We start from the raw sequence: 26,467 nt of genomic DNA on the forward strand, positions 1-26,467 counted from the left end.
CCTGTCTTCAGACTATACTACAAAGGTACAGTAATCAAGACAGTATGGTACTGGCACAAAAACAGAAATACAGATCAATGGAACAGGATAGAAAGCCCAGAGATAAACCCACACACCTATGGTCACCTTATCTTTGATAAAGGAGGCAAGAATATATAGTGGAGAAAAGAAAGCCTCTTCAATAAGTGGTGGTGAGAAAACTGGACAGCTACATGTAAAAGAATGAAATTAGAACACTCCCTAATACCATACACAAAATTAAACTCAAAACGGATTAAAGACCTAAATGTAAGGCCAGACACCATCAAACTCTTAGAGTAAAACATAGGTAGAAAGCTCTATGACATAAATCACAGCAAGATCCTTTTTGACCCACCTCCTAGAGAAATGGAAATAAAAACAAAAATAAACAAATGGGACCTAATGAAACTTCAAAGCTTTTGCACAGCAAAGGAAACCATAAACAAGACCAAAAGACAACCCTCAGAACAGGAAAAAATATTTGCAAATGAAGCAGCTGACAAAGTATTAATCTCCAAAACATACAAGCAACTCATGCAGCTCAATATCAAAAAAGCAAACAACCCAATCCAAAAATGGGCAGAAGATCTAAATAGACATTTCTCCAAAGAAGATATACAGATTGCCAACAAACACATGAAAGAATGCTCAACATCATTAATCATTAGAGAAATGAAAATCAAAACTACAATGAGGTATCATCTCACACAGGTCAGAATGGCCATCATCAAAAGATCTACAAACAATAAATGCTGGAGTGGGTGTGGAGAAAAGGGAACCATCTTGCACTGTAGGTGGGAATGTAAATTGATACAGCCACTATGGAGAACAGTATGGAAGTTCCTTAAAAATCTACAAATAGAACTACCATATGACTCAGCAATCCCACTACTGGGCCTATACCCTGAGAAAACCATAATTCAAAAAGAGTCATGTACCAAAATGTTCATTGCAGCTCTATTTACAATAGCCAGGACATGGAAGCAACCTAAGTGTCCATTGACAGATGAATGGATAAAGAAGATGTGGCACATACATACAATGGAATATTACTCAGCCATAAAGAGAAACGAAATTGAGTTATTTGTATGTAGTGAGGTGGATGGACCTAGAGTCTGTCATACAGAGTAAAGTAAGTCAGAAAGAGAAAAACAAATACTGTATGCTAACATATATATATGGAATCTGAAAAAAAAAATGGTTCTGAAGAACCTAGGGGCAGGACAGGAATAAAGACGTAGAGAATGGACTTGAGGACACGGGGAGGGAGAAGGGTAAGCTGGGACGAAGTGAGAGAGTGGCATGGACATATATACACTACCAAATGTAAAATAGATAGCTAGTGGGAAGCAGCTGCATAGCACAGGGAGATCAGCTCGGTGCTTTGTGAACACTTAGAGGGGTGGGATAGGGAGGGTGGGAGGGGGGAGACGCAAGAGGGAAGAGATATGGGGATATATGTATATGTACAACTGATTCACTTTCTTATAAAGCAGAAACTAACACACCATTGTAAAGCAATTATACTCCAATAAAGATGTTAAATAAGAAAAAAAAAAAAAAAGGATGGCCACTTCTCTCATCCAGAGGTAAGGCATCTGCCCCCTTCCCACAGGGCTGCCCTGTGACTTGTTTGACCAACAGAGTACATTGGAAGTGTTGTATGCCAGTCCGAGGCCCAACTGTTAAGAGGACCCTTGGTTTCTCAGAGCCAGGAGCTGTCACATAAAAAATCTAGCATGCATCAACATGAGATCATGAATAGGGACCAAAGGGGAGAGACTCCCTTCTGTCAGAGATATGGATTGGTTCTCCATCTCTGTCCTGGTTTTTTTGTTTTTGGGGGGCTTTTTGTTGGCCATGCCACGTGACTTGCAGGATCTTAGTTCCCCAACCAGGGAGTGAACCCAGGCCCCAGCTGTGAAAGAGCCAAGTCCTAACCACTGGACTGCCAGGGAACTCCATCCTCGTTTTTTATAGTACCTTGGAGATATCTGTGACATAGCATTTTTCTAACTGTAATAATTATCCACTTCCTTCTCTGCTACAATTACTACTATTCCTACTATACACACCACCTATTTTTTGAGAACATATTCTGTGTCAGAAGTATATTCTACATTATATCTAATTCCTACAGCAACTCTGCAAGGCAACATTCAACATCCACATTTTAAATATAAGGAAACTGAGGCCCAGAGAATTTAATCCATTTGCCCAACATCACACAGCCAGGATATGGTAAAACTGGGACTTAAACCTACATTTGCCAAAGTCCATGCCGTAGTAATGCTGACAAAAAGCAAGGCTAGACAGAAGTAACCCTATCTAGGAAGAGGAAGGAAAGTATGCAGTGCCCTTTAAGCTTTTTTAGCTGAGGACACAAGAAAAAAGACATATTTAAAGATTAACCTGATAGATAAGATAATACACAGGAATAATAACTAAGAAGCTACTGCAATAATCCGAAATGGGATGAAAAAATGTATAAAGAGGAGGAAGATGGGTTTGAAAGATATTTATGAAAATATAGCTATGACTTGGCATCCAGCTGGTCATGGTAAATAAATTAAAGATGTCCTCAGAGAATTACCTTTAAATGACTAAAAGTTGACTAATAAATGCACCTTTGATGTACAAAGTGGAAAAGGATATCTGTTTACAATGGAAATTTCCATTCTGAGCACACTGGGTTTGAGAAGACAGAAAGATGCTTAAGGCAAGATGTCGAACAGGCAGCTAGCTGTTCAACAGAGGCAGAGGACCCAGCATGGGACAAGACTGCAGGAGAGATGAGGGCAGGCAAGCAAAGCCACAGGATGGGTGAGGTCTCCAAAAAAGAGAAGGGAGATACCCAGGGCTGGAAGGCTGAGGGTCTAACCTTGAAGGACACTCAGCTATGCAAATAGGAAGAAAAAGACAAGTATCAGTGTCTAGGAAGGCACCCACAAGAGTCACCAGGAATTTGCATTGGGAAAGGGAAACAATAATGGAATAATAACTGTAGTTAACATTTATTGAATGCTTACTAGTTGCCACATACTAGTTTATGTTCTTTGCATATAATCAGTAATTTAGTCTTCACAAACTCCAAATGGAATATACTATAATTAATACAATTTTGCCGATGAGAAGATTAAACTCAGAGAATTTCAATGACTTCCTTAAGATCATACAGTTGGTAACTGGTCAATCTGGGATCGAATCCAGGAAACCTAGCACCCCAGGCCTCGTTCTTATATATCTATATATCAAGATTTCTAAAAGGGGAGAAAAGCTAACACTAAAGTCATATCAAACCACAAGTCACATCTGAGAGCATTCTATGCTCAGCTAAACATGCCTGGAGCAGCTACAGGGGATCTGTAAAAAGAACACAGAAACAGATGAGATAAAGGCTGACTCTCAAGGAGCTGGTAGTCTAGGGTGAGACAGATAAATAAACCAATTATTAAAATGAGTGATAACTGCTATGTTAATATTTAACATTCTATGGGAGCTCAGAGAAAGAAATAACAAATTTTCTTTGGGAATGAAGCTCAGCCAGTTAGTGGAGAAGGTGAGTATTGAAGAAGGGTGGATGGTCCACCAGGAAAAGAAAAGAAACTCAAGATACAGGTGCAACATGGAATTACGAGGAAACACACCATACTCAGGAAATGATAACAGACCACTCATGGGTGGGAGTAGAGATACGAAAGACAAAGACTGAGGATAATTCTGGGAAAAGGACTGAAAGATAAGCTAAGAATTTAGCCTATATTTGATAATGTGAAACTGAAAAACCTCTGGGGCTTTGCACATGCTGATGTCTAGAACTGTCGCTCCCCATACCTCACCCTCTCCCCCTTCACCTACTGGCATCTACATCATCTACAGATCCCAGCTTCAGCATCACTTCTTCTGAAAGCTTTCCCTGCACTGGAGGTCACATGCTCCAACAACTTCCTTGACTTCCCCTTATTCTATTTCAATGACCACCAATTTTACTATAATTACCTACTCACTATCTGTATTCTCCACTAGACTAAAATCTCTGTGATTCAGAGCTTTTCTGATTGTTCACCACTGCACCTCCAGTGCTCTACTCACCTTGTGGCAATTAGTAAGCACTCAATAAGTATTTGATGAGATTAATATAAAAATGAGATTTCATATCCTCTAGCATGAAACTCAACAAATATTATTATTACATACAAAGCATGAACCTCAAAGAGTATGTGAGAAGGGGAAACTTATAATCCCCACTCCTTGCAGAAATGTATTTCAATCCTATTGGGAAAACAAATGTAATTGTGTGACACAAGTTCACAGTGACAGACACTTTTCATTTATACATTGCAAAATTGAGTTATGCTCCAGGGAGATCGTTAAGAAATGCAGGCACACTTATCTCCAGCACAGGATGAAATATGCAATCTTTAAGTCAGAATTGTATGTTTTACTGTACAAGCAAAATTGTTTTAAAAGAAAATCTGTGACTGAGAAACTGTTGGAGGATTTTTGCAGATAAAACACATCAAATTCCTGGGCTGCCAAGCGGAAGGGTGACAATTCAGATGGACATATCAAAGAGAAAATCTTGCAATGCTATAGATGATGGTACCCTCAATGAAGTGAAATAGCTTTTTTTAAAGGGAACTATATTTGAGCCAAATGCAGGGCAAAATACAGCATGATCAGAGAAAGAGGATAGGAATGGTTAAAAGTCTGAGAAGTATGGCATATGAAGCCAGTGGAAGGATCTAGCAATATGTGGCATAATATAAAGAAGACTTGGGGATGACACACCTCTGTCATGTTGTAGAGGCTCCATAAAGATACCTGTAAGTCCTTTGGTCAGCTTAAGAGAAGTTGATATCTGCTATCCTTGTCTGCCCAACATCCCTCTTTCCAGAAGGAAATGCCATTTTCCTGCAACATATGCTTCTGGTAAAGCTGGCAGTCACAGTGCCTCACCTCTGACCAGCAACCTGATGTGTCATCCCCACCCCACGATGGTTAGTCATGAGGAGAGTGTCTGACTCAAGCAAAGCCAACCAAAGTTCTTCAATGAGAAATAGCATTTGTTTCTCTTCTTTGGACTCATGAGTTAAGGATGGTTTAAGACACATGTTTGCCTATAGCTATTTTTCTGAACACAGCCTGAGAATGAATCCAACAACAAAACAGCATAGGGACAAAGAGACAGATATAAATATGGGTACAGACATAGAGAAATAGAGACAGAGAGGGAGACACAGAGAGAAAGAGAAGGAAAGAAGGAGACAAAAAGGAGAGGGAGACAGAGACACAGGGAGAGAGCTAGACTAGATGATAATGTTCAAGCCCTGCAGAGCCATGTCTGAAGCCTGACTTTTCAGCTATGAACCAATCAGTTTATTTTCTGTTACATGATGCTGAAAAAGACCTCAGTAATACATCATCCGAGAAGCAAGTTGGTAAAAACACTATACTCAGGCAATTCATTAGGATATATACAGAGAAAGCCGTCTTCAAAGTCTTATTTAATAAACCCATTTGAATAAACTAAAAACATGTTCATAACAAGTCTGCTTATTGTATGTGAAATGATTGGGATTTAGAGGGGGGTACTATTTACAGTTGTTAACTCTCTAGGGTGTACAGCGGTGGAAGTGGAGAGGAAGAAATGGGGACATTTTTACATTTTTACTTGTGAAATAACTTTTTTTTTTTTTACAATGCTCAGGTATTATTATTATGATTTTTTAAAAACTGTGATGATTATAAAAGATCTTGCCAGAATAGATCAAACACAAGGTCATGAACTGGGGTGGGGTGATCAAAGATGACGGTGAGGGTCCTCGCGAGGAAGAATCTGCCAACAGGAGATGGTGAAGGCTCCCTTGGGGGTAGATCCTAGGGCATTTTGTGAGGAGGCAGAGAGAACTCACTGGTCAGAAAGATGTCCATGCTCCCCACCTTGTTCTGACCTCAGAGGGAACTTCTAACACTAAAGTCAGAATGTTCTCAGCGATTTGAGGAATGTGCTGTCCCAGGAGCACTTTCAGCTAAAAGGCTATTGTGGACATGCTTACATTCAAGAAGTATTAACTTCTAGTAAAGAGAAAACTGAATACATATTTCAGAAATTAGTAAAAATGAAGGCTCCCAACAAAAATCCAAACGACCATCCAGCCTAGCCAACACTACCCCCTACTGTGCCCATATAACCATTGTTAATAGTTTGGTACAATTTCATTCCTACTCTCTCTCACACTCACTCATTCATGTACACCCAGATACAAACATCTATATATTTACTTTATAAAAGTGGAATTAGGGCTTCCCTGGTAGCACAGTGGTTGAGAGTCCGCCTACCAATGCAGGGGACACGGGTTCGTGCCCCGGTCTGGGAAGATCCCACATGCCACGGAGCGGCTGGGCCCGTGAGCCATGGCCGCTGAGCCTGTGCATCTGGAGCCTGTGCTCCACAACGGGAGAGGCCACAGCGGTGAGAGGCCCGCATACCGCAAAAAAAAAAAAAAAAAAAAAAAAGTGGAATTATTCTAAACATTAAAGTCTGAAACTTGCTTTTCTTCCCCACATAATAAACCAGTGATATCTTTCTAGGACAACACATGAGCTATTTCTCATGGTTTTTAATGGCTGCATTATGTTCCGCTTAAAAACCAGTACTCTGTTACAAATACTTGGTTGGTTTTAATTTTCACAGTAACTTCAGATTTAAAATAATCAACTGTATGTAAAGCTTTAATGCAGTTTTTGACCTCCCGTGACCCATACTATATGATGCATGTATTTAAATCATATTTTGGAAAATACTTCTAATGAGTCAATAAACTTTCATTAATAGGTTTCGATTCTCAAAGCACCAGGAAGCACAGTGGATAGAAGATGGTGGTTGGAGAAATGCATTCAATAATATATTAATGAAGTCTTGCATTTTACTTTGATACAGAAGTCTGCCATCTGGGTGGAATTAGGAATCAAGGTGAGCATTCTTGCTCGAGAGGCACTACCCTATATCAGTCACCCCCAAAGACTGAGGGCAGCTTTAGAGAGAAGGACAAGATACCTTGCTAGGAGTCACTTGGCGAGCAGCAACATCACACCTCTCTGAGACATTCACTCTGTACTTCAGGCTGTCTCATGGCAGCCCAATTGTCATGCTGGGAGGAATACAGCAAAATAGAAGCTAGATGTAAATAAATCATACTCTTTCAGGCTAAAATGTCCTGTAACATCCAGAGTGAACCTTCTACCTCAATGAGAATGTCACTCTTGGGACAGGAAATGATGGGAGATAAATGGCAAGTTTCCAAGACTCCCAGAAGAAAACAAAACCATTTGACTCCATTTAACTTACAGTATTAGAAATGTGATGTCCACTATCAGAGAAGGAAATGGAATTATTGGCAGAACTATTAAAAAAAGAGAATGTGCTGAACGGTCCATTTGTTCAATGGTGTTTACAAAATACCTAAGTCAGTGTTTATGTAATTACTAGTAAACTATCAATCTCCCAATTAAAAGGTAAGTTCTGTGAGGGGAGGAGCCTTGTCCTTATTCATGTCCTTGATCTTTTTCCCATTGGGGGAGATAGAGACATTTAAGAAAAAATTAAAGAAAAATCAATTGTGGTTTTAATCACAATTGCACTAAGTTTTCAAAGGAGAAGGATGGTTTTGATTGGCTCAGAGAGGACTTCTGCAAGGAAGAGAGGATTGAGCTAAAATGTGAAAGACATTCAAGAGAGGAGGGAGCAAAGGAGCTTTCTGGGCAGAGGGATGAGCCAAGGCTGAAGTGGCTGAGCACAGAGCACTGGAAAAAGAGAAAAAATGTCGAGTGAAGCTGGTGAAGGGCATGAAGGGCATGACGTGGGGATGGGAACATAGACAGGAAATAGATGGTGCAAAACCCTACAGGTCAAGGAATTTGGTCTTATCCTCGATGCAATGAACAGCCATTGAAGGGTTTTAAGCAAAGGAACTACGGGATAAGAGCTGCAGTATTAAAAGATCACTGAGATCTTGTAAGTATCAAGCGGATTAGCAGGGATAAAATAGAGGATAAATTAGTGGGGATAAAATGGGAGATTGTTGCAGCGACATACAAGAGATGATATTAGTTTGCACTAGGATGACAGAAATGGGAAGAAATAGACTAGGATCTGTGCAGGAAGGAAAATCAGTAGGACTTGTCATTATTTAAATGTAGGGGATAAGGGAAGACCGTGTCTAGAGTAACTACCTGGTTTCTGGATGTGGCAGCTGCTGGAAAAGCCACGCATTGAGCAGGAGGTCCAAGTTTGGTAAGAAAGATCATGAGTTGTATGGATAGTCACAAGAAACTGGAACTAACACCCACTAACATGGAGGGCTGCACCAAGCTGCGCCAATGCTATGCCTTAAATGGATCATCTAACTTCACCCTAACTGCCATCTGATAAAATAGGTGCTACTGCCCGCATTTTCAGAGGTAAGAAAACCGAGGCTCAGCAAGGCTTAGTAACTTATCACCATTCTCAGAGCTAAAAACTGGCTGAGCTGGGATTTGAACCTGGATTACCTCTGTTCTAAAGCTGATGGTTCTTAATTACCAGCCCATACTGCTTCATGACAACTGAGGCCTACTCAGGGAAAATTTCATGGTTTCAAAAGGTGATAGTCAACCTGGAGCTCTGAAGCCAAACCTTCCTAGGAAACCTTCAATTCTTCTCTCAAGGCTGCCCAGAGAAAACCATCCACATCAGGAAGATGATTCTACGTTTTCCCCCATTCTTCACTGCCCACCCACTCAGGCTTTTTGCCCAAACCTCAAGGTTACCTCCAGGTGCCCTGAGCTACTCAACTTTGCCTTCTCCAAGTTCCTATAATACTTTTAGTCTCACCACTTATTTTGGCAACGATCACATGCAGGCTACCCTGCAGGATGTCCATATATTTTCTGCTTCCTCACATTTTATTTTTTCTAATGTGAACTTTTTTTACAGTATATACTGACTGTCTTAAAAAGTCTTTCACGCCCTGAAATCAGATTGTTGCAAATAAGCTAATAAACACAAATTTCAAATTGTGACACTATGGTTCTGCCTGCCAACCAACAGTTCTGTTTTACCCATGTTACCCTCTCTAGTTGTAGAGTGGAATCTCATTATACATTGCATTTAAATTATGTACATTCATCTATACGTTCTTGGCAGAGCAAGAGAGAGAGAACATGTACAATTTAAATAGATCAGGCCATTACGCATGCCATTCTAATCAATAAGCACCTGTTCCATAAAATTGGAGATGAATTTGCTGTTCCCTCAGCTGGTTTCAGTCCCTAAGGATCTTTCACAGCATGAGTAATTACCTGGGAAAACTCTGATTTTAGTGTATAAAGGTACATTTTTTGTTTTATTTAAAAAAATGTTTATATCTTTATTGGAGTATAATTGCTTTACAATGTTGTATTAGTTTCTGCTGTACAACAAAGTGAATCAGCTACACATATACATATGTCCCCATATCCCCTCCCTCTTGAGCCTCCCTCCCACTCTCCCTATCCCACCCCTCTAGGTTGTCACAAAGCATCAAGTTGATCCCCCTGTGCTATGCAGCAGCTTCCCACTAGCTATCCATTATACATTTGGTAGTGTATATATGTCAGTGCTACTGTCTCACTTCATCCCAGTTTCCCCTTCCCCCCCACCTCTTCCCCTTCCTCAAGTCTGTTCTCTACGTCTGCATCTTTATTCCTGCCCTGCCACTAGGTTCATCAGTAAAAGGTATATATTTTAGGTATAGCACAATCTCTAATTTTAAGTCAACTATTCTTCCTATTCCTCTAATAAAGAAACAGTGACCTATCCCAAGACTAGGTGGAAAGCTGGGTCTTCTGGACTAATCAAGAGACAGTAAGAGATTGTCCCTGGCAATTCTGCTAACATGAGATATTTCACACCACACTTTCTTTTGGGAACTACCCTTAAGATATGACTACAGTGATGGCAGCATATGTTAGTGTAATAGTATGACTTTTCAACTGCATTCTGACTTTATTATTGAATATAAATAAGCAGGAATTGGAAAATGAAAAGTGCTGATACAAATGGTAAACATGCACGTCCAACAAATGAGGCAAAGATAGAAATCTTTAGGCCTCCTGAAGTCAAATGTGAAGAAGAAGAACACATTTATGCAACAAGAATGAAATGCTAGCTTGGGTCCAAAAAGCAAACAATTATTTGGGATTTTATAATCACCTTTGACTTTCTGGAAAAGAGGCTCCCCGGTCACAGGCACAAACCTAAATATGCACACAAAATGATGATACAGACACATTTTCAGAAGGTCATGTTCAAACAGAATACTCTCATTCTGAACCACCCTGCTGCCTACTGGGCAGAGAGATTAATTCTTGCTTCTCAGCATCCTCAGAATTTTCTTCGTGCCATCAGTATACAACTTAGGGCTCTATCTGTGGGAAACATGATTGCAGCTTAGACTGTAAGCTCCTTGCAGGCAGGTTCTTGGCCTTACTAATCTCTACGTCTGCAGCACCTTAGAGAATGCCTGACTAAAAAGGGTGCTCTGCTAAAGCTGGAGAGTGAATGAATACGTGAATAGCCAGATTTACCTCTCTGAGATTCATTTCCTCTAATGAATTAGGGAAGAAAGAAAGACACAGCCCAATAGCCATCCGGCTGTTGTCTCCAGCACGGAGCTCCACTACGCAAATGGCTCTGGCCTTACCTATCCAGAGAAATACAGCACAGGTGAAAAATCGATGCCGTTGTGAGCAGGACATCTAGAGATGTCCGGACGAGGCAAAACATCTCCCCATAAATCCAGACGTCTTGAACCAGCTCAATGGCACCAAAGGGCATCACCAGCACTGACACCAGCAGATCCGCAAAGGCAAGAGACACAATGAAATAATTGGTTTTTATTTTCCTGTGGGTGAAAAAGTGTAAGGGAGGAAGCAGTGGGAAGGATGAAGGAAGGAGGTTAGGGGGAAAGGAGTAGGAGAGAAAAGAGGGGGGAAAGGAAGCAAAGAAAGAAGAAAAGAAGGGAGGGAAGAAAAGGAAAGAAAAGTCAGATGTGCAACATATTCTGTGAGATTCAGTTTCCCCTTCTGTCACATGCGTGGTCCAGTCACTTCAGACTTCTCCAGACCCCTTTGCACCAGAAGCCCTCTCTTGCCCTCCCCTGTGACCACAATGGCCTGACTTGAGCCCCCGATGCACAGAGTCCCTGAGTCTCAAGGGTTTTTACAGGGTGCTCTCTCTCCCCACCATTGGCCTAGCTACACTCCATCTACCCTTTAGGCCTCGGTTTAGTCATTCTCAGAACACCCTCCCAAGGGGCCCCCTTAAAAAAAAGTGTCAAATTCCACCGTCTTCCACTCTTTGACTACCATGTGCCTCACATTTGCCACACTTGTTAGAATTTAGTTTTTACACTTTCTTGATTAGAACATGTCTTGCTTAAAGAGGAAGCAGCAGATGAGATAGGACTGCATCTTTTATCCCCCTTTACGGCTTGGTGGCTCTTAATCTAGCCTGCACACTAGAATCACCTAGTAAATTTTTCTAAGTATTGATGCCCAGGTCTCACCCCAGATCAATTAGTCCAGGGACTCTGTGTGATTAACCCACTTACCCACCCCCAAGTTTGCCAGATAAAATATAGGGCGCCCAATTAAATTTGAATTTCAGATAAAAAACGAATAATTTTCTAATATATCACAAATATTGCATGGGACATACTCATGCCACATATTAGTAATTTTAAAAGGGTCTTCAAGTGATTCTAAATGCAGCCAAGGATGAAGCAGAAAGAGCAGAAGACCCATGTTTAAATCCTAGATCAACTACTAGTCATCTACCCTTTCTCTGAACCAATTAATAAAGTGGGGAGGTTAGATTAGATGTGCTCTCAGCAATTATATATAGAGTGATCACAACTATTACAGAAAAAACAACATAGGAAACAGAGGAAAAAAGACAGGATAGAAATTCACTTATGTGCTTGTACTACTGGTTATGTTAGAACTATGGGATTATACGTGATTTTTTTCCATGCTCTATTTTCCAAACATCATTCCCATGAATCTTTTTCCCTTCATAATTACAAATTATAATGGAAATTATAAATTCAGACCTCAGTTTTCCAGGGACAGCCCAGAACTCCACCCAGGTTTCCTCATGAGGTTGCCTCACGTGACTCACCTGAGCTGCCTGTCCCTGCACACAGCCACCATCACCAGCAGGTTCCCCAAGACTGCCATCAGAATAACAGCCGACAGAAATGTGAGCAGCACAACTTTCTCCACTGTCCCGAAACCCTCCTTGGAACTGGAAGACACACAAACACAAAGAATTGAAGGAAACTCTGAGACACAGGAAAGAAAATTAGTCTTTTCCTCATTCATCTTCAGGAAGGTAACTTCACTATCAAAGCTGCAACACACATATATTGTGCACCTAATATATGCCAATGTCTGCACTTGTCACTTTACATGTTATCCTGGTTAACTCCTACATAATGAGGAGGCTCAGAGAGGTGGATTAACTATCTTGAGATTGCACAGTGATTCTCCATCAGGGAACTTGAGGCTTTCCTTCAGAGCACTGACCTCAGCTTGTGCTCAGAAATGTTTTTTGGTTGATTCTTGTTTGGCACACCTACTCAGCTAGGTTGTAAGCTCCATGGGGCAGAGACACCGTCTGTTTTATCCACTGACAAATTCAATTTCAATGTATCATTCATATTTATCGAATGCAGGAAAGATGACTTTGAATGAGTGAATGACAGTAACTTGAACCACTGTGTGAATACAAGGACCACCCTGTTTTCAGTACCGCATCCCAGCCCACGCAGAAGCTGCTGTGTGCATGTGGGCTGTCCAAGGAGTAGGTCATGGCTGAAGGCTGTTCTTATATGGCTGACCTGGACAAACTGATCCCGTATTCTGCAAAACCCATTGGAAAGACAGCAGACAATCAATAAACTCAGGGACTCCTTTCACTGCCCTGAACTACATTTCTTTTGGTGCCCAATATAACAGTTCAAATTTGTGTTCTTGTAAATTTCAGCAACTGATTTGATTCTATAAACCCTGCCCTCCTACTGTCAACTCAGCATTTTGTCTTACTAACTTGGAAGTGAGTGTCCCCTATCAATAAAAGCATAATGAATGCAGGTTATTCAGAAGCTACAGGAAAAGTTTCATTTTTAATAGAGTAGTAAAATGTTCTTTTTAAATGAAGTTTCAAAGGATCTTAAAACTCTTAGACCCAAACGCACATTTCAATACAGAGAAACTAAGGCCCAGAGAGGGGAACTGAGTTGTCAGAGCACATTAGTGGCTAGTCTGGGAGAAGCTGCTTGTTCTGTAGGCCACCACTAGGAACACAGGTCCCACTGAACCAAGAAAGATCTGTCTTTACTGAGCTCTTCTGACTGAAAACCAAGATGGCTGCTGGTCCCAAATCGCAGCAGCCCATGAAGTCTGGGCTCTGGCTTTGTCCAAAACTTTTTCCATTAGGCCTGGCATGGAAGACAAGGTGACAACTGGAATAAGGAGTCAGAAAGTTCCACTCTGCTCACAAGTGGTTTTATTGCTTCACTTAAGTCCTTATGACTAGGGTTCAGATGAAAAGAAATTTGAGGTACGTCCATCTAAATCACCCTTCCACACCTAAATTCCAACTATCGACAGTACGGAAAATGGACAAGTAAGATTTAACTCAATGAGGAAAAAGAATTCAGTAGCATGTTTTGGCTATCCAAAACTATTTTGATTTTAGGCCATGTTAATTGAGGTAAAGTATCTAATAAAGGAGGTGATAATGCTCTTTTCCTTGTCCTTCTCAGAGGCTCCGATTCAGAGCCCCTCTGAAACTTGTTCCCCCCTCAAGGTCTCTACACTTGTGCCTTCTTCCTGGAATGCTTCTTCTCAATATTCAGGTCTCAGATTAAAATTAACTCCCATTTAATGTGCCACAGCCAACAAACATTTTTCATTTTCTTTATAACATTTATTGTTATCTGAAATTACTTCTGTTATTGTCTGTGCCCTACCCCCACAGACTCACTTTTGGTTATCTTTTTCACCACAATTCCCAGCACCTGGCACGGTGTCTAATCTACAGCATGTGTAGTGTAAAGGTGGATGCAGTATATAGGAAGTGCACAATTACTTGCTGAGTGAAAGACACTGTGTTCATAATGGTGAGGTTTATTCTTCAATGTCTTTGAAGGCTGCAGGCTGCAGGTATAGAAAAGCTTTTACCTAGACAAGAGAAGACCCAAGGATGAGACATAAAAGCTATTTTTAACTATCTGAGGACGGTCCTTTGAAATAAGAGTAGATTTATGCATTCATTCATTCATTCCACAATACTTTGTTGTTGTTTATTTTTTTGCTGCGTTTAACATACAACTCTTAACTGTATAAGAGTTACATATTATAAAGAAAACTTCTTAAAGCAAAATATACCCTCTTTGCTAAAACAGCTAATTAACCAAGAGACGATGCTTTAAGTATATAGAATATTCTCTTTAAAACATGCTTTAAAAATTATTTATATGTTTATGATAAATTTTCCTTAGAAAATTTTGTTAAAATAAATAGGAAAAAAATTAAAGGGGTTCTCTGAATGCTTCATTATTAAATAACCCCAAAGTTTTTTTTTTGAATTTTATTTATTTTCTTATACAGCAGGTTCTTATTAGTCATCCATTTTGTACACATCAGTGTATACATGTCAATACCAATCTCCCAATTCATCACAGCACCCCCCACCACCCCACCACTTCCCCCCTTGGTGTCTATACATTTGTTCTCTACATCTGTGTCTCACTTTCTGCCCTGTAAACCAGTTCACCTGTACCATTTTTCTAGGTTCCACATACATGTGTTAATATACGATATTTGTTTTTATCTTTCTGACTTACTTCACTCTGTATGACAGTCTCTAGATCCATCCACATCTCAACAAATGACCCAATTTTGTTCCTTTTTATGGCTGAGTAATATTCCATTGTATATATGTGCCACATCTTCTTTATCGATTTGTCTGTTGATAGGCATTTAGCTTGCTTCCATGACCTGGCTATTGTAAATAGTGCCACAATGAACACTGGGGTGCATGTGTCTTTTTGAATTATGGTTTTCTCTGGTTATATGCCCAGTCGTGGGATTGCTGGGTCATATGGTAATTCTATTTTTAGTTTTTTAAGGACCCTCCATACTGTTCTCCATAGTGGCTGTATCAATTTACATTCCCACCAATAAGGCAAGAGGGTTCCCTTTTCTCCACACCCTCTGCAGCATTTATTATTTCTAGATTTCTTGATGATGGCCATTCTGACTGGTGTGAGATGATATCTCATTGTAGTTTTCATTTGCATTTCTCTAATGATTAATGATGTTGAGCATTCTTTCATGTGTTTGTTGGCAACCTGTATATCTTCTTTGGAGAAATGTCTATTTAGGTCTTCTGCCCATTTTTGGATTGGGTTGTTTGTTTTTTCAATATTGAGCTGCATGAGCTGTTTATATATTTTGGAGATTAATCCTTTGTCCGTTGATTTGTTTGTAAATATTTTCTCCCATTCTGAGGGTGTCTTTTCATCTTGTTTATGGTTTCCTTTACTGTGCAAAAGCCTTTAAGTTTCATTGGGTTCCATTTGTTTATTTTTGTTTTTATTTCCATTACTCTAGGAGGTGGATCAAAAAAGATCTTGCTGTGATTTATGTCAAAGAGTGTTCTTCCTATCTTTTCCTCTAAGAGTTTTGTAGTGTCCGGTCTTACAGTTAGGTCTCTAATCCATTTTGAGTTGGTTTTTGTGTATGGTGTTAGGGAGTGTTCTAATTTCATTCTTTTACATGTAGCTGTCCAGTTTTCCCAGCACCACTTATTGAAGAGACTGTCTTTTCTCCATTGTATATCCTTGCCTCCTTTGTCATAGATTAGTTGACCATAGATGCGTGGGTTTATCTCTGGGCTTTCTATCTTGTTCCATTGATCTATGTTTCTGTTTTTGTGCCAGAACCATACTGTCTTGATTACCGTAGCTTTGTACTGTAGTCTGAAGTCATGGAGTCTGACTCCTCCAGCTCCATTTTTTTCCCTCAAGACTGCTTCAGCTATTTGGGATCTTTTGTGTATCCATACACATTTTAAGATTTTTTGTTCTAGTTCCGTAGAAAATGCCATTGGTAATTTCATAGGGATTGCACTGAATCTGTAGGTTGCTTTGGGTAGTACAGTCATTTTCAGAATATTGATTCTTCCAATCCAAGTACATGATATATCTCTCCATCTGTTGGTATCATCTTTAATTTCTTTCATCAGTGTCTTATAGTTTTCTGCATACAGGTCTCTTGTCTCCCTAGGTAGGTTTATTCCTAGGTATTTTATTCTTTTTGTTGCAGTGGTAAATGCGAGTGTTTCCTTAATTTCTCTTTCAGATTTTTCATCATTAGTGTATAGGAATGCAAGAGGTTTCTGTGCATTAATTTTGTATCCTGTAACTTTACCAAATTCATTGATTAGCTTTAGTATCTCTATGTATAGTATCATGTCATCTGCAAACAGTGACAGCTTAACTTCTTCTTTTCCAATTTGGATTCCTTTTATTTCTTTTTCTTCTCTGACTGCCATGGCTAGACCTTCCAAAACTATGCTGAATAATAGCGGTGAGAGTAGACATCCGTGTCTTGCTCCTGATCTTAGAGGAAATGCTTTCAGTTTTTCACCATTGAGAATGATGTTTACTGTGGGTCTGTCGTATATGGCCTTTATTATGTTGAGGTAGGTTCCCTCTATGCCCACTTTCTGGAGAGTTTTTATCATAAATAGGTGTTGAATTTTGTCAAAAGCTTTTTCTGCATCTATTGAGATGATCGAACATATGGTTTTATCCTTCAATTTGTTAATATGTTGTATCACATTGATTGATTTGCATATACTGAAGGATCCTTGCATCCCTGGGATAAATCCCACTTGATCATGGTGTATGGTCCTTTTAATGTGTTGTTGGATTCTGTTTGCTGGTATTTTGTTGAGGAGTTTTGCATCTATATTCATCAGTGATATTGGTCTATAAGTTTTTTTTTTTGTAGTATCTTTTTCTGGTTTTGGTATCAGGGTGATGGTGGCCTCATAGAATGAGTTTGGGAGTGTTCCTTCCTCTGCAACTTTTTGGAAGAGTTTGAGAAGGATGGGTGTTAGCTCTTCTCTAAATGTTTGATAGAATTCACCTGTGAAGCCATCTGGTCCTGGATCTTTGTTTGCTGGAAGATTTTTAATCACCGTTTTAATTCCATTACTTGTGATTTGTCTGTTCATATTTTCTATTTCTTCCTGGTTCAGTCTTGGAAGGTTATACCTTTCTAAGAATTTGTCCATTTCTTCCAGGTTGTCCATTTTATTGGCATAGAGTTGCTTGTAGTAGTCTCTTAGGATGCTTTGTATTTCTGCGGTGTCTGTTGCAACTTCTCCTTTTTCATTTCTAATTTTATTGGTTTGAGTCCTCTCCCTCTTTTTCTTTTTCTTGATGAGTCTGGCTAACAGTTTATAAATTTTATTTATCTTCTCAAAGAACCACCTTTTAATTTTATTATCTTTGCTATTGTTTTCTTTGTTTCTATTTCATTTATTTCTGCTCTGATCTTTATGATTTATTTCCTTCTGCTAACTTTGGGTTTTGTTTGTTTGTTCTTCTTTCTCTAGTTCCTTTAGGTGTAAGGTTAGATAGTTTATTTGAGATTTTTCTTGTTTCTTGAGGTAGGCTTTTAGAACTGCTTTTGCTGCATCCCATAGGTTTTGGATCGTCGTGTTTTCATTGTCATTTGTCTCTAGGTACTTTCTGATTTCCTCTTTGATTTTGTCAGTGACCTCTTGGTTATTTAGCAATGTATTGTTTAGCCTCCATGTGTTTGTGTTTTTTACGGTTTTTTTCCCTGTAATTCATTTCTAATATCATAGTGTGTGGTCAGAAAAGATGCTTGATATGTCAATTTTCTTAAACTTACTGAGGCTTGATTTGTGACCCAAGATATGATCTATCCCGGAGAATGTTCTGTGCGCACTTGAGAAGAAAGTGTAATCTCCTGTTTTTGATTGGAATGTCCTATAAATATCAATTAAATCTATCTGGTCTATTGTGTCATTTAAAGCTTCTGTTTCCTTCTTTATTTTCATTTTTGATGATCTGTCCATTGGTGTAAGTGAGGTGTTAAAGTCCCCCAATATTATTGTGTTACTGTCAATTTCCTCTTTTATAGCTGTTAGCAGTTGCCTTATGTATTGAGGTGATCCTATGTTGAGTGCATATATATTTATAATTGTTATATCTTCTTCTTGGATTGATCCCTTGATCATTATGTAGTATCCTTCCTTGTCTCTTGTAACCTTCTTTATTTTAAAGTGTATTTTATCTGATATGAATATTGCTACTCCAGCTTTCTTTTGATTTCCATTTGCGTGGAATATCTTTTTACACCCCCTCACTTTCAGTCTGTATGTGTCCCTAGGTCTGACGTGGGTCTCTTGTAGACAGCATATAGATGGGTCTTGGTTTTGCATCCATTCAGCAAGCCTATGTCCTTTGGTTGGAGCATTTAATCCATTCATGTTTAAGGTAATTATCGATATGTATGTTCCTATGAACATTTTCTTAATTGTTTTGGGTTCGTTTTTGTAGGTCCTTTTCTTCTCTTGTGTTTCCCACTTAGAGAAGTTCCTTTAGAATTTGTTGTAGAGCTGGTTTGTTGGTGCTGAATTCTCTTAGCTTTTGCTTGTTTGTAAAGCTTTTGATTTCTCCATCAAATCTGAATGAGATCCTTGCCAAGTAGAGTAATCTTGGTTGTAGGTTCTTCCCTTCCATCACTTTAAGTATATCATGCCACTCCCTTCTGGCTTGGAGTTGCTGCTGAGAAATCAGCTGTTGACCTTATGGGAGTTCCCTTGTATGTTATTTGTCATTTTTCCCTTGCTGCTTTCAATAATTCTTCTTTGTCTGTAATTTTTGCCAATTTGATTACTATGTGTCTCAGCGTGTTTCTCCTTGGGTTTATCCTGTATGGGACTCTGTGCTTCCTGGACTTGGGTTGCTATTTCCTTTCCCATGTTAGGGAAGTTTTTGACTATAATCTCTTCAAATATTTTCTCGGGTCCTTTCTCTCTCTCTTCTCCTTCTGGGACCCCTATAATGCAAATGTTGGTGCATTTAATGTTGCCCCAGAGGTGTCTTAGGCTGTTTTCATTTCTTTTCATTCTTTTTTCTTTATTCTTTTCCACAGCAGTGAAAATTCCACCATTGTGTCTTCCAGGTTACTTATCCATTCTTCTGCCTCAGTTATTCTGCTATTGATTCTTTCTAGTGTAGTTTTCATTTCAGTTATTGTATTGTTCATCTCTGTTTGTTTGTTCTTTAATTCTTCTAGGTCTTTGTTAAACATTTCCTGCATCTTCTCGATCTTTGCCTCCATTCTTTTTCTGAGGTCCCGGATCATCTTCACTATCATTATTCTGAATTCTTTTTCTGGAAGGTTGCCTATCTCCACTTCATTTAGTTGTTTTTCGGGGGTTTTATCTTGTTCCTTCATCTGGTACATAGCCCTCTGCTTTTTCATCTTGTCTATCTTTCTGTGAAGGTGGTTTTTGTTTCAGACTGCAGGACTGTAGTTCTTCTTGCTTCTGCTGTCTGCCCTCTGGTGGATGTGCACATTCAACAATACTTTCTGAGCACCTATCCTGCATTAAGCATTGTTGTAGTCTTAGGGAAGCAAAAATAAGCAAAACAGATAGCAATAAATAGATAAGCAAGAAAATATGTGAAGTGAGCTAGTAATATGAACTATGGCAAGAAATCAAGGAGAGAAAGGAAGAGAGAACTCTCAGTGGCAGGGTGAAGAAATGGCTATTTTATGGGGGTTGTCAGTGAACGCTCAGTGATAGGGTTGTCACACTTTATGACCTGAGGTTATGTGACTACGTAGGACCAGTGAGCAGGCTGTAAACAGTGGTTCTCAACTTTGGCTACATACAGAAATCACCTGAAGAGCCTTAGAAAATCCTGATGTTAGGCTCCCATCCTCAAAGACGCTGATTTAATTAGTCTTGTTTGCAGCCTGAATATTAGAATTTTTAAAAGCTCCCAAGTGATTCTGATGTGCAACCAAGGTTGAGAATCACTGCTAGAGGGAGGCAAGATTTAGTAATGGATGATCCACAATAGCTTTCTGGTGTTGTTTTGAGTGCCCTGGCTCAGGAAGTGTTTACGAATACCTAGGTGTCAATTAGATACCACTTCACACCCATTAGGATGGTTATTATAAAAACAAAACACAACTGAAAAATAACAAATGTTGGTGAGAATGTGGAGAAACTAGAACCTTTGTGCATTCCTGGTAGAAATGTAAAATGGTGCAACTGCTGTGGAAACCAGTTTGGTGGTTTCTCAAAAAGCTAAATATAGAATGACCATATGATCCAGCAGTACCAGTCCTAGGTATACACCCCAAAGAATCAAAAGCAGGGACATGAATAGATACATTCACCCCAATGTTCATAGCAGCATTATTCACAATATCCAAAAGGTAGAAACAACTCAAGTGTCCATCAACAGGTGAAAGGACAGAAAGAATGTAGTATATACATACTATGGAATTTTATTCAGTCATAAAAAAAAATGAAGTTCTGATCCATACTACAACATTAATAAACCCTGAAAACATTACACTACGTGAAATAAACCAGACACAAGAAGACAAATATGGTATAATTCCATTTATATGAGATTCCTAGAATAGGCAAATACATAGAGAAGCAAAGTAGTATGAGAGGGGAATGGGGAATTATTTAATGAGTACAGAATTTCTATTTGGGGTGATGAAAAAATTCTGGAAATGGATAATGGTGATGGTTGCACACCATTGTGAATGAACTTATTGTCACTGAATTGTACATGTTAAATGGTTACTTTATGTATTAATGGTAAATTTTATGTTATATATATTTTATCACAATAAAAAAGAAGAATACATGGATGGCCCTGTATCAGGATGCTGTATAGTTTCTTGTACTGGAGGCAGGTGGGACTGGATGATTTTAGGTCTCTTTCTTGTCTATGGACAGTGATCCTAACATATCCTCAGAACATGGATTGTCCATCAACCACACCCTCACCATGAGAACAATCTCCCCTGCACTGCCTTTCCTCTTGTAAGAGAAAAGAACAGATTCAGAGTCTGAGGTGAACACCTCTGGCTCCAGAGAATGTATATTTCAAATTAGGTGGGAATGTCAGGCTCAGAGAACTGCAAGTTCAATGTTATAAGTTATTTGTGGCATGCCAATTAGGAGCTAGAAATAGCTGAACTTTAAACTGTGAGTGAAGAGCAAAATGTAACCATAGCATTTTTAATTAGGTGGAACTGTCCATTGAACTAAATGGAAGTCCAGTAATGATAATTAAAATAAATTATGAACCACTTCTACTGACTCTATGTTAGATCCTTGGATTACCTCTGATACCCTCCAAGACTACTGTCAACCACCACCAGACAATTCTTATCTGTCCAAAGAGCTATCCACTCCACTAAATCAGTTCTTTGACAGTTATTCTTATGAGAAATTTTACTTTCTCTTCTTTTTTCCTTTTCCAGTGATCTCTTGATCCATGAATAAAGAAATTCTACAATTTGCTCTGTTTACCACTTTCTCTGTTCTTAATAAATGAAAACATGACAGTAATTCTGGGTAAATTTTCACATAGGTTAGTATACGTGAAAACACTCTGTAAATGACAAAGTATAGTATAAATAAGTAATCACTGTTATTAATATCAGAAGCCCATTAGGGACAATAGCTAAGGAAGTTTTAGGTTATGCCTTGTTATATCATCCAGAATAATTGGTTTCAAGGTCTCTCTCTCACACACACACACACACACACACACACACACACACACACACACACACAATAAACTTTGTTAAGTAGTCAAGAATACTTTTCTCTCTCTGTTTTTTTTTTTTGCACTGGCTTCGTTAACAATAGCTATGTAATTTCAAAAAAGTCACTTCCCTTTTCTGAGCCTCAGTTTTATCCTGGATCAATTGAGGAAGTTAGAATAAATCTCTCATTTATCAGATATGTATTTATTACCAACCATATTCCAAGACCTATGCTAAGTACTGGAATACAACAGTAAAGGTTGACAAGGTCCCTACCTTCATGGAATTCACACCACTGATGGAAACAGACAATAAGCAAGTATACAACTAACGAAGAAATACAATTTGTGATCAGTGTTTCAAAGTTACACTCTTAAACTTTAATGTTTATATGCATCTTTTGGGGATATTATTAAAACGCAGATTCTGATTATTTGGTCTGATGTGGGGTCTGGGGTTCTGCATTCCTCACAAGCCCATACATAGGCTCATGAAGAGCATCAGTGATGCTCTTGCCACTGGTTCGTGAATCACACTTGGGGCAGTAAGACTATCAAGGACATTGGCATGATGGTGATAGAGAACAACTAGGTTAAAGGGAAAACATGCAATCAGAGGACAGTGGATATAGCTCTTCTGATACACATGAAGGATCCATGAGTTAGAGGAACCAGGAGAAGAGCAAGTGCAAAGGCCCTGAGACAGGAAAGACATCTGGTGTGTACTATCAGAGAAGAATGAACACAGAATAAAGAACCTGGAATGAGCTCCAAAAGGTAGTCAGAAGTTGGATCCAGAGGGTTTTGGATGTGCTGGTGAGACGTTCATGTTTTATTAGACAACAAATGAGAAAACAATAAAGTGATTTAAGGAGAAAAGTGACAGTGGGGATGTAAATGTGAGAGAAAGTAAGTAAACTTGTCAGGGGCCCTTGCCAGGGTTCAGGTAAGGGAAGACAATGGCTTGGAATAGGGTGGTGGCTGTGGAGATGGAGAGAAGTGGGTATATTTGAGAAGTAAAGGGATAGGTAAGAACAAAAGATTCCATGAGTGGATAGAAAGAAGCAGAAATGAAAATTATAATTCTGATTTGCTCATCTGAGTAAACGATGGTACAATTTAATGAGATGGGAAAACATGTTAAGTGTGAGATATGTATAAAACATTCAGGTGTAGATGTCAAGTAGGCAAATGGATACTCACGTTGGAGCTCAGAAAGGATGATGGGGCCAGAGATACACACTGGGATTTCCAGCATTTTAATGGAATTTAGAGCCTTGGGGAAGGATGCAATCACTCAAGAAGAGGGCCAGAGTCTTGATGAACTCTGATACTGAGATATGCAGTAGAGAAGGAGGAACCAGCCGAGGAAACTGAGAAAGAAAGCAGAGGAGACATCACTGGGGTGCCTGAGGAGCACCAGGTGAGTGTGTTGCTGTGGAAGCCAAGTGCAAAGAAAGTGTCAAGTGAGAAAAAAATGTGTTTCTTGATAGTTCCCTGGGAATACCGCAGGGCCACTTCTGGGAACGAAGCGAAGCAAGGAGGCAGCATAACTATAGTAGTTCTTCCTTTTCTTTTTATGCATTGAGCTTTGCAATAAAATTATGTTTGACAACAGAGCTCCATCACTGGACCAATGATCTCTGCAGAATGTTTCTCCTCTGCCACCGTTGTGTCAACCACACAGGAAACGCTCTTCTTGAAAATACACACAGTACATCCATTAAGGATTCCAAGCAGTTCAAAATACTCCCTATCTGAGGGCCTTCATCACCCATCCTGCCCACCACTGCACAATCCTTTATGAAATAACTGCATTTAAATTACAGCAAACAGTGTTCATTTTCTTACCAATCAACAGTCAGCACAAAGAATGCAAAAACACTCTGAATTAAATGAGAGCCTGACTAAAACTGGATGTTTTCTTCTCAGTGTGAATTTTATTAACCTTAAGTGTAAGGTCCCTGGTGTTTTCTATAGCAATAAAAGACTGGGTGTTGAACAAGAGGGCCTTAACTTTTCACTCAGCTTGACTAAACTTTAGATAGACTTCTTCCTGACTCTAGGCTCTGGCTTCCCTTTTCTTAGAGCGTTATACTTCAGAAAACTTGTAATTGTAAATTCTTTCTCTGGCCCTTTGGGATGTAAATCTTTTTTTTTTTTTTTTTTTTTTTTGCGGTACGCGGGCCTCTCACTGTTGTGGCCTCTCCCGTTGTGGAGCACAGGCTCCGGACGCGCAGGCTTAGCGGCCGTGCCTCACGGGCCCAGCCGCTCCGCGGCATGTGGGATCTTCCCGGACCGGGGCACGAACCCATGTCCCCTGCATCGGCAGGCGGACTCTCAACCACTGCGCCACTAGGGAAGCCCTGGGATGTAAATCTTTTTAAAAGCCTCTTGCCAGTTTTCCAAGCTAGGATGTCTTCTTCTGCAAGGGTCTGGTAACCATCCCTCTGAAATGTAATCATCAAGGAAGAGAAAGCCCCCATCTCCAGTCTCTATAAAAGGGTAGAAGCCTATCTTCCTACCTTCTGTGGGCACATTGCTCCAAGTTGTAAAACTACCTCCTCTTTCCTTTGGGAAAGGTCAATTAGCAAACACAGATGGCTTAGGGTCCCTGCCCCCCACTCCATTTCTGAAAGCCTCTCCTGACTGTCATTTCAGTGAAACTGAGCTCAGATTATATTCTGGGCTCTCTCTCTATTGCAATAGCTTTGAAAGAAGTCATCCTTACCTGTTAACTTTGTCCAGTGCAATTTCTGCTTTGACAGAATATGTTGTTTTTTTTTACCACTAATTATGTCATGCATGTATTGTCTTCATTACCTCTATTACTCCCCATGAACAAAATCCGTGACAGTTGGAATACACGTAGGAAAGTTAAATTCAGATAATATTTGGATTGGCACTATTTCTTATATAAATTAATGTTCAAAATGCCTTTTTAATCAAAACAGAAATAGTAGGGTCCATGAGTATGTTAACTGTTTTTCCCTATAACCAAAAAACTTGATAAATAATGTAACTGTAACCTTTTTAAAGCATACATCATTCCTTTATATATGTGCCCTTTCTTTCTTTCTCTTGAGAGACTGACATACAAACAATAGCCAGACCCTATAAATAACAATAAAACGCTGACAATCTCTGTGGCAACCAGCCCAGGAAGGTCAGGACTTGTTCAATGACTGCTAGCTTCCTTATTTTTCTCCTCCTACCTGCTTCCAGCTCAAGACTAACCACAGAAAGCCAAATATGCTCCCCAAAGCAACTACATTAGATGTACCACTTCTTGTTTGTGTACCTCCTGCTTTCCTAGGTCAACAACCTCTGGTTAGAGCACAGCTGAAGCCCTGTTTTTTTCACTATAATCTTTTCTACTCCGCCTCCTGACTTTGAGCTTTTGCTAAATGCAAGTGATGATGGCTGACTTGCTATAGCAAGCTCTGGATAAATAGCCTCTGTTCTGATTCGTGTGATCTTTGTTTCCACATTCCAGATATGCTCTAGATGTACACTTACCTGGAATCCTATATTTTCAAATTAGGTAGAAGTCTTTTCTGAGGGAGAAAGAATTTCTTATTATTTGGCTTATGTTACGTTGGGTTTTTAATAACTTTTCAGGTGGCCCAGTTAACTTTTTTTTTTTAACAGTATGCTTCTCTTCTTAAAAATGCTTTTTTTAAAAAAACAGAAGGACTAAATTAAATAATTCATATAAAACATTTTCATAATAAGAGCTTCAAAGCAGTGGTGTTCCAGAATCACAAGGGAGCACCAAAATTACCTGGAAAGCTTGATTAAAACACAGAGCACTGGGCCCGCCAACAGTTTCTGATTCAGTACATCTGGAGTGAGTCCCCAAATCTGCATTTCTAACAAGTTTCTAGGTGACGCTGATGCAGCTGGTCTGGGACTACAATTTTGAAGACCAGTTGACCTACAGCATTTTGAAAGATGCCCTTTACCCTAACCCTCATTTCTCCATTGCAAATTACTTTCTTTGCTTCTAGGTTTAAAACTTCCTCCTTGAAAGTGGGGAGACTGTGATATTGATTAAGCTCCTACTATATGGCACATATATATGGAACCTTTAAAAAAAAAAATGGTTCTGAAGAACCTAGGGGCAGGAAAGGAATAAAGACACAGACGTAGAGAATGGACTTGAGGACACGAGGAGGGGGAAGGGTAAGCTGGGACGAAGTGAGAGAGTAGCATTGACATATATACACTATCAAATGTAAAACAGATAGCTGTGAGAAGCAGCTGCATCACACAGAGAGATCAGCTTGGTGCTTTGTGAACACCTAGAGGGGTGGGAGGGAGACGCAAGAGGGAGGGGATATGGGGATATATGTATATGTATAGCTGACTCACTTTGTTATACAGCAGAAACTAACACAACATTGTAAAGCAATTATACTCCGATAAAGATGTTAAAACAAACAAAAACAAAAACAAAACAAAAAATCAAACAAACAAAAATGACTGCTGGAGCATTCCCACCT

The 26,467-nt window shown here is 39.4% G+C and overlaps 1 protein-coding gene across 3 annotated transcripts in view; it reads right to left on the reverse strand.

The window, feature by feature from the left end:
- The window catches only part of HTR4 (5-hydroxytryptamine receptor 4), a 318,838-nt gene that overhangs the window by 66,644 nt on the left and 225,727 nt on the right, over positions 1-26,467 (reverse strand). For 2 of the 3 annotated variants that reach the window (XM_073802673.1, XM_073802676.1), the window contains exons 5-6: positions 12,224-12,349; positions 10,746-10,946 (exon numbers count right to left, since the gene is read on the reverse strand). In XM_073802673.1, the coding sequence (XP_073658774.1) occupies positions 10,746-10,946; positions 12,224-12,349 (327 nt within the window). The remainder of the gene's footprint in view (positions 1-10,745; positions 10,947-12,223; positions 12,350-26,467) is intronic. The other variant, XM_073802674.1, reaches the window with a different exon arrangement.

This window comes from Tursiops truncatus, chromosome 3, assembly GCF_011762595.2.
Source record: "Tursiops truncatus isolate mTurTru1 chromosome 3, mTurTru1.mat.Y, whole genome shotgun sequence".
Lineage (NCBI taxonomy): Eukaryota > Metazoa > Chordata > Mammalia > Artiodactyla > Delphinidae > Tursiops > Tursiops truncatus.